General features: G+C 41.3%; 2 protein-coding genes across 6 annotated transcripts in view; both read left to right on the top strand.

The window, feature by feature from the left end:
* Window positions 1-2530, top strand: part of GTF2E1 (general transcription factor IIE subunit 1) — a 56141-nt gene extending 53611 nt beyond the window's left edge. For all 5 annotated transcript variants that reach the window (XM_086404165.1, XM_086404145.1, XM_086404204.1 and 2 more), the window contains one exon: window positions 2313-2530. In XM_086404165.1, coding sequence (XP_086260291.1) covers window positions 2313-2319 — 7 coding nt within the window. In that variant the 3' untranslated portion in view covers window positions 2320-2530. The remainder of the gene's footprint in view (window positions 1-2312) is intronic.
* A 17699-nt stretch (window positions 2531-20229) lies between these two features.
* Window positions 20230-20969, top strand: part of STXBP5L (syntaxin binding protein 5L) — a 455210-nt gene continuing 454470 nt past the window's right edge. The window contains exon 1 of the mRNA XM_086404109.1: window positions 20230-20858. The gene's annotated coding sequence lies outside the window, so the exon portion shown is untranslated. The remainder of the gene's footprint in view (window positions 20859-20969) is intronic.

The following is a 20969-nucleotide window of genomic DNA, read 5'->3' as shown; positions in this document are numbered from 1 at the left end:
CATTAATGGACCTGGTGACTGTTTGAATGTGGCACTACCCTGGATGAAGCTGTCTTCTGACTGAATGGTTGTTCCATTTATCAAGATTGGAAATACAGGAGGGAGAGCAGAGTTTATTCTTTTTTCAGCTCGCATCTCGTAAATGGCACCATCATTTCACCTACATCCTCACACCAAAAGTCTAGTAGTTGGTCATCACATCCTGTTCATCAGCAAGTCGTGTCAGACTCAAAATATAATCTAATTTATATAACCTAAGTTTGAAGGTAGAGCTGATAAGACTTGCTAATAAATTGAAAATATATTCGAAATCTCACCTCATACTTCACCACTACCAGCCTACCCCAGGCCATATTAATACCTCCCCCTACCTGCACTTAAAACACTTTATTGACTGTTTCTTAAATAACATCTAGACCAAACTCCTGACCCTTTTCCGTAGGTCCTAAGAGATCTGGCCCCTGACTACTTTTATGAGCACATCTACTATTCTTCCTGTTAACTGCTCTCTAACAACATTGACATTCTCTGCTTTGCAAATGTGCCAAGGTTTTTCCTGCCTTAGGTCTTTGCCCTAACTATATTCTCTGCATAGAACTTTCTTCTCCATTCCTGTCACTTTTATTTCATTCTCAGCTTAAATGGCACTTTCTCAGAAAAGCCTTCTCTTCTCTTAAAGTAATCTCTTCTCCCATTCATGGTGATATTTTCTACTTTATTTTCTTCATAATAACATTGATGTTTACAATGAACTTGTTTATTTTTTTGTGTCTCTAAACTACCCGCCCCCGCCATCACCACCCTCAAAAGACTAAGGACAGAATACTAGCATTGTGGAATTAATTCTGGCACATGATAGGCTCTCAACAAATGTTGAATGGATGAATGGACAGATGAATTGGCACTAGGAGAGCATACTCTTTTTCTCCACCAAGGCATATCATTTTGTTCCTGCCTGAATTTTATTTATATATATATATTTCTTAATCAATTAGTTATGTTTACTTGTGGCTCATGGTACCTAGGACTGTGTCCCCAGGGTAGCAGAATATAGCTTCTTTAGTGCAACCAATGAGACGCCTAGAAGCTTTAGTTCTGGGGAGCCATTTGCTTCATTGTTCATGGAAAAGAGAACCTAGTGAGTATTTTGTCTAGAACCGCCCTGTCAAATAAGGTAGCCACTAGCCACTTGTGACAGTTGAGTATTTGAACTGTATCTAGTCCAAATTGAAATGTGCTGTAAATATGAAACACATACCAAATTTTGAAGACTCTGTGGGATTAAAGAATGTAAAATATCTTATTAATAACTTTTATATTGATTATTTGTTGAAAAGATAGTACTATAGATATGCTAGGTTAGAGGAAATATGCTATTAAAGTTAATTTTACTTGTTTGTTTTTATTTCTTTTATATGGCTATTAGAAAATTTTAAATTGCCTATATTGCTAACATTTGTAGCTTGCATTGTATTTCTGTTGAACAGCACTAGTCTAGGACATTCTCTTCAGGTGCTAGAATTATGTATTGTACTTAGTGACTATATACATTTTTCCTCGTGTACAAGTTTTTGACCTGAATGCTGTGCTCATGCTGCACTCCTCCCTATCCTCTACTAGAAAGGTAGGCTTTGTTTTGTTGGTAGACTCTTTCTCTTGGGAACAATAATGAATTTTGCTTCTGGTTTAATTTTTCCCCTTTCATGGGTGAAAATGGTTGGGGTGAGGAGTTTTTTGTTTTGTTTTGTGTGTTTCCTGAAGTAGGATGAAATATTGGGGATGACATCAGCAGTAGAGATAAGGAACTGAGAATTGTTGACTACCTAAACCAATTTTGTGATGTTGAAAGTGCTGCTGACTCCTGGGTAATTGAGGAACCCGAGCATCCTGTGAAGCCAAGCCAGAGACGGAGGAGCTCAGAGCCAGTCCTAAGTCAGAGGAGTTGGAAGCCCAAAGTGGTGCTCTGTATGTGTGATCTTAACAGTCAGTGTATGTGAGATTGCTCATGTGTTTATTTCTGTCTCTCACCTTGCTAGAATGTAAGCTCCATGAGGGCAAAGGCTTTATCTTTCTTGCTTACTGCAGTGTTCTGGCTCATATCCCTGACTCAATATGCCTGGCACATAGTAGGTACTCATCAATAAATACTGAATGAAAAAACAATTACGTTTTTTCGTAATTACTTACTCCAGGCCAGGAGTAATCCATGGCCTTTATACAAAAGACTAGTTTCCGTTTGTATACCTAATTGTATACCTAATGTTTGTGATGCTATTTTGTATTAATTATCTTCCTGTTTGGAATGCTTACAGATGGTGAGTGCTGATCTACACAGCAAAGTGCATTTTCCCCAGCAACTGGTGAAGCCACCTAACCAAAATACATCTCACAGATGCATCTAACTAAAGGGAATTTGTTCACTTAGTCTGTGTTAAAGTCATTCTTTACAGAAGAAATTGTGAGGAGCAAAGACTGTGCTATTTCTTCAACTGGAGATTTTATTTATCTCTTAATAAATTAAAATTGATGATTCCGTGGTTTCCTTCATGATATCAAAGACCCAGCTTCCTTTTATCTTTATACTTAGTCTTTCTTTTTTGAGGCAAGTGTTTGTTGCTTTGTGGTTCCATAATGGCCAATACTTCATCTTTCTACTTACATCTTCAGGTAGAAGTGAGGGAGTAAGGCGATAAAGGTATATAACAGTATCAGTATCAGTCAGTATCCCCCTCCCTTTTTAAAAAAATTGTGGTGAAATTCATATGACATAAAATTAATCATTTTAAATTGAACAATTCAGTGGCATTTAGTTTATTCACTATCCAGTTCCAAAACATTTTCATCACTGCAAAACAAACTCCGTCCCCATTAAGCAGTTGTTTTCCTTTCTCCTGGGGAAACCACAGCCCTTGGCAACTACCATTCTTCTTTCTGTCTGTGGATTTACGTATTCTGGTTATTTTGGATAAATGGAATCATTCAGTATGTGACCTTTGTATCTGGCCTCCTTCACTTAGCATAATGTTTTAGAGGTTCATCCATGTTGCAGCATGTGTCCGTCCTTCACTCCTTTTTATGACTGAGTAGTATTCTGTTGTGTGTATATGCCACGATCTGTTTATTTATTCAGTTGTTGATGGGCATTTGAATTGTTTCAGCATTTTGGCTATTGTGAATAATGCTGCTGTGAATATTCATATACATGTATTTGAGTACCTGTTTTCAATTTGAGGGGCCTATACCTAAAAGTGAAATTGCTGAGTCTGTGATAATGTCTATGTGCTGTTTCTTTTAACATACCACCTTCCCAGCACTGTGTGCAGTAATTACTGGCACTCCTTGGGGAGTAGACAGGGCCTTGTAACCAAGATGTCTGTTTTGGAAGTGAGAGTCAACAGAATATTCAGAGCTCTAGGGTCGGTGACCAGAGCAACAGCTACAGAGGGCCAAGTACTAGTAGGTGTGTGTATGAAGTAAAAATTGAAGCATCCTGGATTTTCTTTTGTGAAGGAAGTAGCTTCTCTGCATTGCCCTTTATATCCTTTCCTGGGTTTCAGACTTTTAAGTCATAACATAGACTCAGTCTGGCCATCTGAGTACTCACCTGGGGCTGTGATCTCTGTGCTCCAGTTCTCTGTCACAGAGCCAATCCTTTAAGTCCAGGGTCATAGCGGGCTAATGTCTTCTTTTGGTCAAGCACGAGGTGAAGCCCTTTTGTTTGAACATGCTTGGAAGTGTGCCAGTATCAGGGGTGGTGGTGACGGTAATTGTTAAGATCCAGAGGATGGATCCAGAACTAAATTGCCTCTCACAAGTGTTTGCTCAGTATGAAGTCAGCTTTAATCAGCCCTGTTCCACCAGCTTCAAAAATGGGAGGCTGGCAGCTTTTCATTTCAGGGTAGTGACCTGCCTGGGAGGTCTAAAGAATGATTTCTGACAATGTTCCAAGAGAATCCTTCCCTGCTGTTCTGTGCCTGTGTGCAGGTATAATGTGTATGTAGGAGGGTAGAAAAAAGGCAAGACAGGGTGGGCCTTTATGTTTAGTGCGTGGGTGGAGAGGACTTGGCGTGCTGTGTATGTCACTCACATTTCACATCTCTCTGACAGGCTATAAGTTTAGCAACTTTATGGATAATTTCTTTATTGCTTTTTCCACTGAGATTCATTAAGCTATCAAATTATGTCAATGATATGGAGACCTCTGCCCATGTCTCCTGCGTTAGTCTAGTTCCTTTAAGACTGACACAGTCCTTTTCCCTCCCTCCCCCACTTCAGCAGTTAGCAACAAAAATACCTAGCAAGCAAAGAATCAATTGAAAGTCTGTGACAGTGTCTGCTTTGCCTCCTAAACTACTATTTCTCAAAGAGTGTATTGGGCCACTTTGGGAATTCTTAAATATATTCTCAGTGTTTTGACCAACAGATATCTGTGATCACCATCTGTCTCATTACACTACTTCCCCATCTCCCAAAGTGCACTTGGTAAATCCCTTTTTTTAAACTTGCCTTTCTGCAATAAATGCTACTCTCCCTCTGCCTCAAATCCTCCCTTGATGTTCTTCCCTCCTCTCTCCTGTGTCCTCTTCTCCACAATCATCACTTCAGGAACAGGCTTCTTAAGCCTACTTCCTATGGTGGATGTGGGAGGTTTTCATTTGTTCTCCCACAGTGTGCATTTCTCCCCCACTCTCCCTGCATGTGATTCAGCTGGGACTGATGCCAGTCATAGTGACTGATTCAGAGAGGAGCATATGATCCAGGCCAGGTAATGAGAGTTACTTCAGGACTTTGGTTGAAATGAGAAAAAGGCACTGCCTTTTTTACTAGGGTTACTAAACTGGTAGAGCATAGCTGGTAGCAGCTGGGGACAATCCTTGTTACCATTTCAGGGCAATCTGCCTGAAAATAAAACCAACACAGAGGAAGGCAGACACTATAGAGATGGAGAAAGAGTGATTTCCAATCACAACACTTGAGCACCTTAATCTTACCGTACTTGAATCATTTTTACCTTTGTAATTATTTCTATTATGTGAGTCAGTATGTTTAGTTTTATTCTTTGGCCAGTTTGGGTTGAGGTTTCCCAGGTGATGCAGTGGTAGAGAATCCTCCTGCCAGTGCAGGAGACTTAGGAGATGTGGGCTTGATCCCTGGGTTGGGAAGATGCCCTGGAGGAGGAAATGGCAACCAACTCCAGTATTCTTGCCTGGAAAGTTCCATGGACAGAGGAGCCTGGAAGGCTGCACTCCATGGGGTTGCAAAGAGGCAGACATGACTTGACTATCTGAGCATACAATTGGGGTTGGGTTTCTATCTCTTGTAATTGAAAAAGTCTTGACTTACTAGACAGTGCCCATCAGCCCACTGATATCTATACTTCATCTTCACTTTGTTATTCCCTCTGTTATTCAGTTGGAGATAGTCTCACCTGTATTCTAATCACTCTCAACTCTTCCCATCTCTGTTACAATCCCATACATATATTTATCTAGGGCTTTGTAGTCTACCAAGGGGCTCCCGAAGAAAGGCAATGCCAAAGAATGCTCAAACTATCGCACAATTGCACTCATCTCACACGCTAGTAAAGTAATGCTCAAAATTCTCCAAGCTAGGCTTCAGCAATACGTGAACTGTGAACTTCCAGATGTTCAAGCTGGTTTTAGAAAAGGCAAAGGAATCAGAGATCAAATTGCCAACATCTGCTGGGTCATTGAAAAAGCAAGAGAGTTCTAAAAAACATCTATTTCTTCTTTATTGACTATGCCAAAGCCTTTGACCACATGGATCACAGTAAACTGTGGAAAATTCTGAAAGAGATGGGAATACCAAACCACCTGACCTGCCTCTTGAGAAATCTGTATGCAGGTCAGGAAACAACAGTTAGAACTGGACATGGAACAACAGACTGGTTCCAAATAGGAAAAGGAGTACGTCAAGGCTGTATATTGTCACCCTGCTTATTTAACTTATACACAGAGTACATCATGAGAAACGCTGGGCTGGAAGAAGCACAAGCTGGAATCAAGATTGCTGGGAGAAATATCGATAACCTCAGATATGCAGATGACACCACCCTTATGGCAAAAAGTGAAGAGGAACTAAAGAGCCTCTTGATGAAAGTGAAAGAGGAGAGTGAAAAAGTTTGCTTAAAGCTCAACATTCAGAAGACGAAGATCATGGCATCTGGTCCCATCACTTCATGGGAAATAAATGGGGAAACAGTGGAGACAGTGTCAGACTTTATTTTTTTGGGCTCCAAAATCACTGCAGATGGTGATTGCAGCCATGAAATTAAAAAACGCTTACTCCTTGGAAAGCGTTATAAGGAAAGTTATGACCAATCTAGATAGCATATTCAAAAGCAGAGACATTACTTTGCCAACAAAGGTCCATCTAGTCAAGGCTATGGTTTTTCCAGTGGTCATGTATGGATGTGAGAGTTGGACTGTGAAGAAGGCTGAGCGCCGAAGAATTGATGCTTTTGAACTGTGGTGTTGAAGAAGACTCTTGAGAGTCCCTTGGACTGCAAGGAGATCCAACCAGTCCATCCTAAAGGAGATCAGTCCTGGGTGTTCATTGGAAGGACTGATGCTGAAGCTGAAACTCCAATATGACTGGTTCTGGGTTCTATTATGACTTTGGCCCCCCATGCACATTTGAGAACCTCTTAACTGTTTCAACTCTTCAACTTCTTTGACAATCTGAGACCTCACACAAAGCCCCTCAAATCATCCACCATCCCTACGTATCTTCCAGATAATGCATTTTATGCTCCCATGGCGGGGCTGGGGAGTGTAGCCACAAAGATGCTAATTCATGCCTTGGCCCTGCTGTCTATTTCCATCTGGGCCCTTCCTGCTGTGCAGATCTCTAGATGGCTACAGACCTACAGCAGTTGCTTCTCTTTCCCTCAGCCTTTGCCAGTCTGTTCATGATCTTGTTTTCTCCACTTGTTTGATGTCTGAGATCATTTTGCCTTTATGTAACTTCTATAGTAAACATTAACAGTTGCATGTTTAGCATTCATTGCTCCTTTCCTAGTAGTACCTAATTTTTGCTAAGAGATCCCTTTCCCAAGGAAGTACATGTGCTTCAGGAGAAGCTAATTCTATAGTCATCTGTACAGTTCCTGTATAGTCTTCTATGTAGTCATCTGTACAGGTCCTACTTGGGCCAAGAGTAGTCGTAGTAGTGATTATGCATGCGTGCATGCTTAGTTGTGTCCAACCCCATGGACTCTAGCCCACCAGACTCCTCTGCCCATGGGATTTTATAGGCAAGAATACTGGAGTGGATTGCCATTTCCTCCTCCAGGGTATCTTCCTGATGCAGGGATTGAACCTGCATCTCCTGTGTCTCCTGCATTGGCAGGCGGATTCTTTACCACTGAGCCACCTGGGAAGCCCAGTAGTGATTGTTCAGTTCAGTTCAGTTCAGTTCAGTCGCTCAGTCATGTCTGACTCTTTGTGACCCCATGAACCACAGCACGCCAGGCTTCCCTGTCCATCACCAACTCCCGGAGTCTACCCAAACCCATGTCCATCGAGTCGGTGAGGCCATCCAACCATCTCATCCTCTGTCATCCCCTTCTCCTCCTGCCCTCAATCTTTCCCAGCATCAGGGTCTTTTCAAATGAATCAGCTCTTTGCATCAGGTGGACAAAGTATTGGAGTTTCAGCTTCAATATCAGTCCTTCCAATGAACACCCAGGACTGATTTTTAGGATGGACTGGTTGGATCTCCTTGCAGTCCAAGGGACTCGCAAGAGTCTTCTCCAACACCACAGTTCAAAAGCATCAATTCTTCGGCACTCAGCTTTCTTTATAGTGATTGTAGCTCTTCACAAATATTCCAGTTATACTATATACATAATAGAATTGCATTTCCTAGATTGTTGAAGGTAGGTGTGGCCATGTGACTTGCTTTGGTCAATGAAATGTGAATAGAAATGATATATATCATTTCTAGGCAGAAACCTTTAAGGGCTAGTGTACGATTCACCAGGTGCCCCTCCCAGATAGAGTGATTGCTAAAGCATGTGTTGAGATGAAGCCTCCATCAGCCTGGGTCCCAGGGTGACTATTATGGTAGAGCTCCCCCTGCCGACATACACCAGCATATAGTGAGAACAAGAAGTAAGTGCTGTTATGTCACTGAGATTTGCAGTATAAGCAGGACATTCTAACTGATACAGTAATCTCATCTTTATAACACTGCCTGGGTCAAAAACCTAGTCTAAGCCAAGCCAAGTGAAAGCTACTCAGTTGTGTCCAACTCTTTGTGGCCCCATGGGCTATACAGTCCATGGAATTCTTGAGGCCAGAGTACTGGAGTGGGTAGCCTTTCCCTTCTCCAGGGGATCTTCCCAACCCAGGGATTGAACCCAGGTCTCCCTCATTGCAGACAGATTCTTTATGAGCTGAGCCACCAGGGAAGCCCAGTCTAAGCCAAGTAGTCATGGCATTTCTTGGTCAAGAAATTGGTTGAGAAAAATGCTGTGACTCACTTGGTACACTGAAATGAGAAGGGCATTTGCTGGGGCCTTGAGAAAAGAAGTTTCCTGACTTACAAGAGAGCTACCAGAAGAGGTAAATTCTCTCTTCCTCTTGATGTTATGTATGAATGTGAAGCCTGTAGTTACTATAATTACCTTGCTATAGGGATAAAGCCAAAACAAGGGAGAGTGGTATCAAAAGAATCTCAAAGAAATGGTGCCAAAACCCTGATGGAATCATAACTGATCATTACTCTTTGGAATTTTTTCAGTTAGATAAGCCAATAAGTCCCTTTTACTGTTTAAGCTATTTGAGTTGGGTTTCTTATATATTTCCGCAAAAGTAACCTAACAGTTGTAACTTCCTTTCTTAGTTCTTTACTTCTCACTCATTTATGTAGTATCAGAGAAATAATAGCTAACGATAGTTCATTTATAGAAGACTTATGTGTCTGGCACTATTCTAAGTGCTTTCTAGACAGATTCTGATTCCATTTCAAAATAGAGAATATATGTGTGAGCTCCTTGAGAACTCTTTTCTTATTTATATCTATTTCTCCCACAGTGCTGATGTGGTACAAACCAGATGCTAACCAAATATTGAATAATTAACAAATATAAATTGAGTTTTAGTCTTACAGAGCTTATAGTATTTTGACCATCCAGGTCTCACAAACCTAAAAGACTGAGACCAACACAAGACATCATAAATGCTGTTAGGTGCTAAACTGAAGTTCCAAAAGGCATGTTAAAGGCTGTGAAGAAAAGATAGCATTATTGGGTGAAGATTGGGAATGAAAAGCTTTTGAAGAAAATCAGATTTTTTCTTTAAAAAAACAAAAGCAGATACAGATAGGCATAGCAGAGTGGGAGGGTGGGTATTAAAGTTAGGGTAATAACAAGCAAGAGTATTGTGTCAAGAAGGAATGTGGTGTACTGAAGAACATTCAGTACATTCAATTTAGGTGCTCAATAAATGTTAGATATTTTTTCTCATCATGAGACAATAGCATTTTTCCCTTGAAATATTTGATGCAGGCTTGATATAAAAGAGATATTATGGCCACTACTCTGACTACTTATCTCCTTACCTGCTCAAACCCCTTGCACATAGTAAGCAGTCACAGATGTTTGTAAAATTTCAGACATCCATTAATGCACTATTTCTCCCTAGAGAAAGAAGTTTCTGAGTGCTTGTCTGCCAAGCATTCTACATGTCTTCTGGCTCTCTTAACTCAATGCTGGGCACATACTGTGGCACAGTCGGACCTTAGTTAAGTACTTGATTGAATTGATTCAAATTATCTGGCTTGGGAAGAACTTCTTTACCTAGTGAGCCTGGCTTTTCAGTACATCAACACTTCATCAAACCCCTGTCAGATCAGATCCTCAATAGGGTATCTTAAATGCATGCTATTAAAATACTTAAATAGAAGTCCCATCTGTTAGAGTAGACCGAGCCTGATGAATCAGCCAGAGAGGTGGGAGGCTGATCCAGCCAGACATGAACCAATCGGGTGGGGAACAGGCAGCTCTGTCTCCCTCTGCCACCCCAGAGTGCTTATGCCAGAATGTACAGATTTATAAACAGAAACCAGTTAGCAAAATATGAAGACTGAAGCATGCCACAGGGCAGTGTCTGTAGGCTAATCAACAGAGATCTGGCTGGAGCCCTTCGTCCCAGCTGCAGATCATGCTGAAGGGTGTGTCAGAGGAGAAAGAGGAGCCTAGGGACTTGCCCCTTCCATAACTCTTGCACCTCTGGAATCTAGATTTTGTTTTCATGCAATTGTAAAAAGCATTTTAAAAAACAGCTTTATTTTGGGAACTGTCACTGGTGAAGTCAGCAAGGACTTAAAGACCTAAGATAAAATACAATGATGGAAAAGTGTTGAGGAAGCTACCTTTTTATTCCCCAAGAAGGATTTTGCACAGACATCCATCCCTGATGAGGTGTCATCAAGCCCTCATTTCCAAATGGTCTTGGCTGCCAGAGTCCTAATTACAGTCAGCTTCCCAACCACACTATCTCCCTTTTCCCACCTCCCCTGATATACCCTGGATGTGGATCATACTCTCTGGTGCTACATTAAAAAAAGAAAAAGTTTTTTTGGGGTCACTCTTCACCACACCAAAATACATGTTAAAAAATACTCTTTCTGAAGCTCTATTCCTCTGATAACACTTAGGACATGAGGCCTTGTGCACAATAGATGCTCAATAAATAGTTTGTTCAATTAACATGAATCATTTCTCAGTTTCCTGGGCTAAGAAGAAAAAAATGTGATGTGCTTTCTTATTATCACCACTGATCTGATTTCTCTTCTGTTCAACTGTCAACTTTGCCCCTCCATACCCATGTCCTTAACCCAGCTGCGCATATACACATGGAAACACAGTCCCACTCTATCCCATTTGGGTTATTCTATTGCTTCTTAGGGTTTTGTTTAGAGTGATTTTTTAATTAGAGGAGAAGTGAAAAGAATATAAGTCAGATGTTCTGGATTCTGGTCCCAACTGGACCATTTTGTTTGGATCTAAGGTAAGTGAATATGTACTCAGATTCCTCATCTCAGATATAGTAATAATAATAATATATGACTGTCTCACCTCCCAGGTTGGTTCAAATGTCAAATGAGCTAATATATATGAAAGTCCTTTGAGAAAGAGACAAAGCACTTTAAATGACTCTTACTGTAAAAACCTAACCCCTTCTGAGTTCATGTACCCAATAAAACACATACAGTATCAAAAAAAGTCTAGGAGAGGCCCAGTAGTTGAGATTCTGCACTTCCACTTCAGGGGGTCCAGGTTTGATTCCTGGTTGGGGAACACATACATAAAAAAAAAAAAAAGTCTTCCATAGTGTGTTCCCCTGGGAAGTGGGCCCCTTCTCACTCTCCTCCTCAGGAGAGGCTAACTGGCTGGCTTCCTGGGCCCACATGGGATGCTTTTACTCTGATGAATTCAATGGGGCCTAGAGTCAGGCCCTCAGCTTTGCAGCATCAGAATTCAGTTTTGGCAGAAACTCTGAGTTGATCGGCCTCAAGATGCTGACTCATGCCCACTCACAGGAGATGATAAATAGCCAGAATGGCCGTTTATTAATGTACAGTGGGGAACATTTAGCCTGCTCTGTACCTTTGCTCCCTATAGACCAGTTGCAAGGGAAGAGGAAGTATCAGAAGGTTGCTCAGTGAGCAAGGAACTTTGATAAGGGAGTAACATCAGGCTCTGCTCATTTGGCTTTGCTATCTTAAAAGGAATCCACTCTCCAGAAAGTCTGATGTTTCTGACGCCCTGGCAGGCACCCAATTCTAGAATTTTGCTTACATGAGTCAGAATGTGCCAAGCATTCCCTTTGCTCGACCAGCCCTCTTCTGACCTACACATTGTTATTTATATATGTTGATCCTTTTCAGACCTCCTGCAATGGTTCCCAGAGCCAGTCTGCTAGCCAGGCTGGGGTTTACTGCCACAACAGCACCTAAAGGATTTACAAAGAAAGATTTTTTTTTCCTCAACTAGAAATTCTTAATTTATTGGATCTGGAAGGGCGTAGGAATCTGAATGTTTACAGGATTCCGAGTGACTCTGATCATTAGCCAGGTTGGGGAACCACTTATTTGGCTAAGAATCTATACTGTCCCTTTAAGATGACTTTGCATATTCTGATCTGATCTGTTCTGAACTGATTGTATAGGTTAACTCTGAGAACAGAATGTTATTTCCTAGGTCTCAAGGACCAATCAGTGTTGCATCCTTGAACCAACCTTCCTTCTTTCCTTCCTTCCTGTCTTCTTTCTTTCTTTTCTTCCATAAATATTTATAAATACCCAATACGTAAGGAAGCTTACCAAGAGAAGATTGTGGCAATCAACACTTCAAGCGCCAAAAGCAAAAGCTGTTTTTAGGTGATAATAGACTTTGAGGATTAGGATATATAATCCCAGTGCATAGACCACTCTGAGGCCAGCCAATGAAATCAAGGCCTGACATGAAACGATCCAGAGACAATTTCCCTGTGGTAAGTAATGCTGGGTCTTGGTATACTTCCTGAGCCGATGTCCTCTAGGAAACAACCTTTTGCCCACAAGTGGCCCTGATGGAAACTCTAAGGACCATGTATCCATCCCACTCATGGCCAAGAAAACACGTCATCGTCTTTCCTTTCAAACGTGGTTCTCATCTTACCAGCACCTGGCAGTGGCTAGCTTCTGTAAGAGTACCCACATCAGGGGAATCAAATGAGCATCATCTAAGGAGGGGTGCCAACAAGTGATGAGTATCTCAGTATACCAGCCATTTTGTCTCCATAGTTGATAAGCCTTATGCATCACAAAAGCTACTGTTAAGGGTTAGTATTCCCTTTTTCCAGATGAAGAAATTTAGCCTCAAAGCGGTTAAATGAGTTGCTAAAAATCATACAAGCAGTAAGTGGTAGAATTGGGATTAAAATCGAGGCCCACTCAGTTTCCAAGTTCTATGCCCCTTCCCCATGACCCCATGGTGCTTAGTAAAGAGGGTTGTGTGTGTGTGTGTGTGTGTGTGTGTGTGTTTAGGAAGTTTTGAGCATAAGATTCATTGTGCTATAGCTAATACTTAAAATTTCTCTCTACATAATAATGTATATATGTATAACAATTTATGGGACTCCCAGGTGGTTCAGTGGTAAAGAATCCACCTGCCAATGCAGGAGACACAGGAGATGCGGGTTAGATCCCTGGGTCGGGAAGATCCTCTGGAGGAAGAAATGGTAACTCCAGTATTCTTGCTGGAAAAATCCCCTGAACAGAGGAGACTGGTGGGCTATGGTTTGTGGGGTCACAAAGAGTCGGACACGACTGAGCACAACAACACAGCACCATACCAATTTAAATATCGATATATATAGTAGCATCCAAGTTGGCATTTGGTGATGCACTAAGTCTGATTCCTTTCTGCTATATAGCCGGGGACAGGATTGGGAGTCAGGATACCTGATTATAGTCCTGGCTCAGTCATGTACTCACTGTGTGCCTTGAGAAGCTCCTTTTTCCTAGCTGGGCCTCAATTTTTTCATCTAGTCAGATGAAGGTGAGACTAGATCTAGGGTTGAACTAGATCTCTAACATGCTAGGATTCTAAGAATCTGGTGACAACAGTCACCATCTTTCTTAATTGTTTTTATATCAAAGCATAGCAATTGAATTATAGAAAAAAAGAAAGTTGAACATATATATTATCGTTGTTCAGTCACTCATTCGTGTCCGACTCTTTGCAACCGCATGGACTCCAGCAAGCCAGGCTTCCCTGTTCTTCACTATCTCCCAGAGCTTGCTCAAACTCATGTCCGTTAGTTGATGATGCCATCCAACCATCTCATCCTCTGTCATCCCTTCTCCTCCTGCTTTCAATCTTTCCCAGCATCAGGGTTTTTTCCAATGGAACATATATATTAGAAAATTATTTAAAAATAACACACTTATTAAGACCTATGTAGATGCCAGGGACTATAATAACTAATTTACAGACTTTTGATTAATTCTTATCACATCAACTATTTTTATTTATCCATCTCTGAGGAACAGGAAGAGAAGTACTTTGCCCAGGACAGCGTGGCCAATGGGTAGAGAAGCCAGTACTGAAATCTAGAACTGATTCTACAGCTATCTCTCAAATGTGGTCCTCCTACCCTCTATTCTCTTGTTTTATGGCTCCCATAAATGGTATGATGACTATATAGAACATTTCTTAAAGTTCCATTTGACATTACCTGACCTTGAAGTATGAGGAAAAAGCAGCCCACACCATTGTGACGGAATTTTCCTGGAGACTTTTGTTATTGTATGATTATCTCTCCCTGGGAGAGGGGCTGTAAAAGTCAGACTTAATATGGATTTAGAGAGTATGTTTTCATTTCAACTGTATGAGAGAAAACATTATACTGGTCAGCAGACCCTGGCTATAAAATTGGTTCTATTTGTTAGCTTAATTAGTATCCTTTGTTTTCCTAATATTAAGCTCATAAAAGTTAGCCCCAGTTCCTTTGACTGGGTCTAAATAGGAGGAAATAAATCAATGAAGGAAAAACTCCTTTTCTGTCTGTTACTGATCCTGTGGAGATGAAAAGAAGAGAGAGGAAGAGATGGTTACTGGCAGGAAAATAGAGAACTATCAAAGGTTTGGGTCTTGTACAGACTGGGGTGGATGCATCTGACTTCCATCCTCTTCAAATGATGCCTTGATACCTACCTGTTGCCTCTGATCTTCCTAGACAGGAAGTCAGGTGGCTAGTCTGAGCAGTGGTCTAGAAAGAGCCATAAACACACCAGTCTAACCCTAACCCTAAACCACCCTATCAGCCTCATCTTCATCAGGGATGATGCCTGAATCAAACCACAAGAGTGTCCAATCCTGGGATCAGAGATAGGAGAATAGGGAGGAAGATGGAGGTAGTGTCCCTACTTCCTTCCATTGTCTTGCTCACTACGCACAGGAAAGGGTCCTCTTTCTCTTGTGTGCCTTGAATTACATGTCACACAGGTGGGTTGGTGAGAATTGAAAAAGACTGTCTATAAATTGCTCAAACTAATTTAGAAGTCATTCTGCAACATGTACTCAAGCCTACACTTTCAATAATGTCAGAAAAGTTTGCTTTACTTTTATATCAATAAGTTATGGCCTTTTTTACTAAACATGAGTGACACAAAGCTGAAAAGTAGAGCACAGAACCAAATCAGAATGTAAAATTGTCTAGACAGTCTAGAATGTTTTGTCTAACTCAGTAAGTTAAAGTGTATCAGAAATAATAGCAGAATTCTACATTTAGGCTAAAAAGGGAAAACCAGCTCTGCAGGATGGAGGAGATTACCTGGACGGTGTTCATTCATATAAAAGAACTGGGAACTTAAATTAACCACAAGTTGAATATTTGCCACCACTATGATGTGTCTGCTAAAGAAAACCAACCCAACCTTTGACTGCAAGAGGGGAAATGAGGTGGAGATGACAGGCAGCCCAGTCCTACTGCAGTGAGCTGTGGTCAGACCGCACTGAAGTACTGGGTTCCGTGGTAGGTACCACAATTCTTGTGGGATACCTACCAATAGAGCAATGGCAAATAGAATGGTGAGAGTCAGAAAATCAGAGAGTTGATAGAAATGGTCATATTTAGCCTAGAGAAGAAAAAAAAAAGTCAACCAAAGGAACAGCCCGATCATTGCAAATATTTCAAAGGCTCTTATGTGACTGGCAGAATGAATTTGTCCTTCCCTGTCAAGATGTAGAGCAAGGCTAAGGAATAGAAGCTAAAAAGTCAGAATTCAGAGCTATTTAATAGCTGGGCCACTGTCCTAGTGGTGGGGGGGGGGTCCCAGGTTCTAGAAGTACCATGTTGCTGAGGCTACCTTTGAGGAGAGCTTACCATTAGGCAGTGGGAGGTGAGAAGGGAGGAAACATTATTTATTTGATTTATATTCCCTACACCAAAGGAACCACCATTTTCTCTGTTTTCCTCCAATTGGATTCACTTCTCTGATTTCACCTAATATTTCATTTTTTTTTTCTTCAGCCTTAATTTGGGAGCCACTGACATCTGCTGCGAGTCCAGGCTTGAGGGTTCAAGTCCTGTGACTTTCTGAGCAGGGACCACCACTTTGGAAAACCTGAGTCTCTTAGGAATTCTCTCCCCAGTGAAACTTAAGCTCTTGTACTCATCGATTAGCTTAGTAACAGAAATCCTCACTTTGCTTTTTGAACATGTTAGGCAATAATTGTTTCTGCTGGAGAAATATTTTTATTATTTCATATATTATACTTTCATTTCTTTGAGTTTCATTTGGTAATTCTTACACACTTTCCCCCTGCTTTTAAAAATGATGAACAGATCTTTGATAATAGATTAGTTTTAATTTGTTACATGAAAGAAAAAAAAAGATGAACAGGAAGTTTCTACTCTGAGGCTTGACTGTGTAGTTGAGATGACACCAGGAGACTTTTCACTGTAAAGTCATCCTTTCAGCCCCCAAAGAGATTGACCACCATAATACCTTCATTCCTTTCCTCACTGCTATTCCACTAGAAAAGGAAGGCAATCATTCTTAAAATCCTCCGTGCAGGAGCTTAGGAGAATTTTAGCCCGGATTTCTTTTCAGGAGAATAATAGCTTGGCTTCAAAAACCTTGGAATAAAAACAATAATAAGAACAACAATACTGACAACAGCAATAATACTTGTGTAGTACTTACTATGTGCCAGATGCTATTTAAGCATTTTATGTAATACAATAGTTTTCACAATAACCCCATAGTAGGTGCTATTAGCTCCATTTTGTCAATGGAGAAAATATGTTATGGGGAAGTTATGTAACTTGCCTAGGGTCGTGGAGATAGCAAGACTATGTAACTGAAAGTTGAGCTCATGAGTTCTGGCTCCAAAACCCAGGCTCTTAACCACCATACTAAATATACTATTATGCCATGTACCCTTTCATTTTTAGAACAGTACAATTTCTTAAGATAAAGTCATGACTAAATTTCTAGTTTCAACATCTTATAATCTTTATTTAATGTGTACTTTCTCTGTTATAAAAATAATATTGTTGTAGCTAAGAGCCCTGACTTTAATGCCAGCTAGACCTGAACTTAGACGCAGGCTACTCACTGATAAGTTACTTAATTTCTTTAGTTTCCTTATATGTATATCCATAGATTTTTAAAGAGGATTAAGTGAGATAAAATATGTAATGTGCTTAGCAGAGTACCTGGCCTAGAGTCAGTACTCAGGAAATGTTAGCGTTTATTAATATGTATTATAATCAAAGAGAGTATGGCAAGGCTGAAAGTAGAAAGAAGAAAAAAAATTAAACCACCCAGAATTCCACCCTTTGAGCTATTTTCGTTTTGTCTTTTATCTGTGTGTAAGAGAAATTAATGTTTTGTTGTTTATATTTCTGAGCGGAAGTCGTGGTAGCTGTTTGCCAAGTCACGATGGGTGGTAGAGAGGGAATTTGGAGGTATATGTTAGGGTGTATGTGTTTGCAGAATTACTCTGCATAACACAGGAGGTAAATGAGACTCCCTGCTGCTGCTGCTGCTGCTAAGTCGCTTCAGTCGTGTCCGGGTCTGTGTGACCACATATACGGCAGCCCACCAGGCTCTTCCATCCCTGGGATTCTCCAGGCAAGAACACTGGCGTGGGTTGCCATGTCCTTCTCCAGTGCATGAAAGTGAAAAGTGAAAGTGAAGTCGATCAGTCGTGTCTGACTCTTAGCGACCTCATGGACTGCAGCCCACCAGGCTCCTCCATCCATGGGATTTTCCAGGGAAGAGTACTGGAGTGGGGTGCCATCGCCTTCTCCGAAATGAGACTCCCTAGGGGACAAATAATTTAATCTCTGGATTAGATCTTCTGAGCAGTTCCTGATAAAGATAGAGAAGTGAGACATGGAGGGCCTCAAGATTTAGAACTACCCCTGTCAGAATGGACCACCTTTGAAATGTCTTTATCAGTTCAGTCCAGTTCAGTCGCTCTTTGTGTGTTCTTCTCTTTGCAATCCCATGGACTGCAGCATGCCAAGCTTCCCTATCCATAAACAACTCTCGGAGCTTGCTCAAACTCATGTCCATCAAGTCAATGATGCCATCCAACCATCTCATACTCTGTTGTCCCCTTCTCCTCCAGCCTTTAATCTTTCCCAGCATCAGGGTCCTTTCTAATGAGTCAGCTCTTCACATCAGGTGGCCAAAGTATTGGAGATTCAGCTTGAGCATCAGTCCTTCCAATGAATATTCAGCATTGATTTCCTTCGGGATTGACTGGTTTGATCTTGCAGTCCAAGGGACTGTCAAGAATCTTCTCCAGCACCACAGTTCAAAAGCATCAACTCTTTGGCGCTCAGCCTTCTTTATGGTCCAACTCTCACATCCATACATGACTACTGGAAAAACCATAATTTTGACTAGATGAACCTTTGTTGGCAAAATAATGTCTCTCCTTTTTAATATGCTGTCTAGGTTGGTCATAGATTTTCTTCCAAGGAGAAAGTGTCTTTTAATTTCATGGTTACAGTCACTATCTGCAGTGATTTTTGGAGCCCTAGAAAATAAAGTCTCGCTGTTTCCATTGTTTCCCCATCTATTTTCCATGAAGTGATGGGACTGGATGCCATGATCTTGGTCTTTTGAATGTTGAGTTTTAAGCCAGCTTTTTCACTTTGGTCTTTCACTTTCATCAAGAGGCTGTTTAGTTCCTCTTGGCTTTCTGCCATAAGGTGGTGTCATCTGTATATCTGAGGTTATTGATATTTCTCCCGGCAATCTTGATTCCAGCTTGTGTTTCATTCAGCCCGGCATTTCGCATGATGTACTCTGCATATAAGTTAAATAAACAGGGTGACAATGTACAGTCTTGACATATACCTGTTGAAGCCTAGCTTGGAGAATTTTGAGCATTACTTTGCTAGTGTGTGAGATGAGTGCAATTGTGCAGTAGTTTGAACATTCTTTGGCATTGCCTTTCTTTGGGATTGGAATGAAAACACCTTTTTCAGTCCTGTAACCACTGCTGAGTATTATAAATTTACTGGCATATTGAGTGCAGCACTTTCACAGCATCATCTTTTAGGATTTGAAATATCTCCCCTGGAATATAAATGTTTTTATAGCAGTTCTCAATTTGTTGAAAGTAATAATTAGTCTCCAAAAGCCAAGCCTTAGATACTCATGCCAAGAGACACTTATGTAGCCTTTCATCTTCTCCAAGTCATTCTTTTCTGCACAGTTCCTCCCAGAGCCAGCCAAGGGGGCCTCTTCTGTCTTTCTCTATCTAAAGTCAGGCTCTTAGACAAGTGGGAGCACACACAAACCAAGTTAAATTATATTAGGCAACAGTCCTGTGAATGCTTTATTAGCAGTGAATCTGAACCAGATAGATTGCTTCCCTGAGGGTTTGCATTAAGGACAACCACAAGAATCCAAGGAGAAAATATTAATACCTGACCAGACTAAGTTATAGTCACAGCTAATGTTGCTGAGGGATAGTTTAGGGGAGAATTGTACTTAGCACTAAAATCCAGACACTGAGGTTACTATTTAATAATTCACTTTCTTTGCTTATTTTTATGCACAAGTTGGATATCTTAGATTGGCTTAAAAGTTACTGCTGCTGCTGCTGCAGCTAAGTCACTTCAGTCGTGTCCAACTCTGTGCAACCCCATAGATGGCAGCCCATCAGGCTCCCCTGTCCCTGGGATTCTCCAGGCAAGAACACTGGAGTGGGTTGCCATTTCCTTCTCCAATGCATGAAAGTGAAAAGTGAAAGTGAAGTTGCTCAGTCGTGTCCGACTCTTCGTGACCCCATGGACTGCAGCCTTCCAGGCTCCTCCGTCCATGGGATTTTCCAGGCAAGAGTACTGGAGTGGGGTGCCATCGCCTCCATCAAGTAAATTCATATCTTAAAGATTTCAGATCTTTTGTGTTGCTAGAATCATAACTTAATGAGAAAGATTAAGGGGTAAAAATAATATAATAGATCAAGGGCCTCTCTAATTCTATGGTTAACCCTTGGGGGAAAATTTCCCCCAAAAGCTTCTTCTTCCACCCACCTATGCATAGATTTTTCAGCTGGGTCTAGTTAGCCATGATTACCTCTTGCTCGCACTATGGGAACTAGTCCTTAATTTGATAGAGACTTTTAGGAAAGGGGGAAAAACAATCTGGAAATTGCAGATAAAATTTGAGCACATCTTAGGTGATGTTCTAAAAAGAAATATCTCATATAAATCTTTTATAGGCATTTAGTAGAAAGTTGTTCAGGAAGCCCCCCCAGCAGGTGCAGACACTAATTGAGCGGGTAGGAGTGAGGAGGGGCGGGGTTTAGAAGGAGCAACGGCCCGGATGCAATGGGAACTCAGGCAAAGGTTAAGAGGAAAAGAGCACAGCCTTGGGTGTCCAGAGAGTCAGGTTTAAAGAGTCCAGAGGTTGAGATTGTGGCCTTGCCAGGGCACCAGTGTGGGAGATGGAGGTGCGAAGAGAGGATTGAAGAACTGCAAGTAACCGAGGAATCCAGACTTAGAGGAACTTTTAGGGCATTCAGACAAGGCGTTCAAGGGAAACGCTCTCTGATTGCGTTTCAGGGTTGTTTGGCTCCTGCGTCAGTAGTTTTGGGTTTCAAGTTTAAAAAAATCTGACAAAAGTGTAGATTAAACAAGATGGATATGTACTTTTCTCTCAAACAACCTAAAGTTGGAAACTTGGTAGTCAGAGCCGGTCTGCAGCACCACAACGCGAAGGATGGGGCTTATTCCTTGGCCTGCAGTTTTCCTCTTCAGGACTGCTTCACCGTCAGGGTTTCTGCAACTCCAGCCTTCACATCTACCACACAGGTAGGAAGAGGGAGGAAGCGGGGAAGAACCAAACAAGCGCTTATCAACAGAGTGTCAGTCTGCTTTAAAGGCTATTCTCTGTAAGATTCCCCACTGTGATCCCTACTTACA

Source organism: Bos grunniens, chromosome 1 (genome assembly GCF_055505025.1).
Source record: "Bos grunniens cultivar Pamir isolate PY7600 chromosome 1, Bosgru_T2T1.0, whole genome shotgun sequence".
Lineage (NCBI taxonomy): Eukaryota > Metazoa > Chordata > Mammalia > Artiodactyla > Bovidae > Bos > Bos grunniens.
This window is presented reverse-complemented; position numbering and strand designations above follow the sequence as displayed.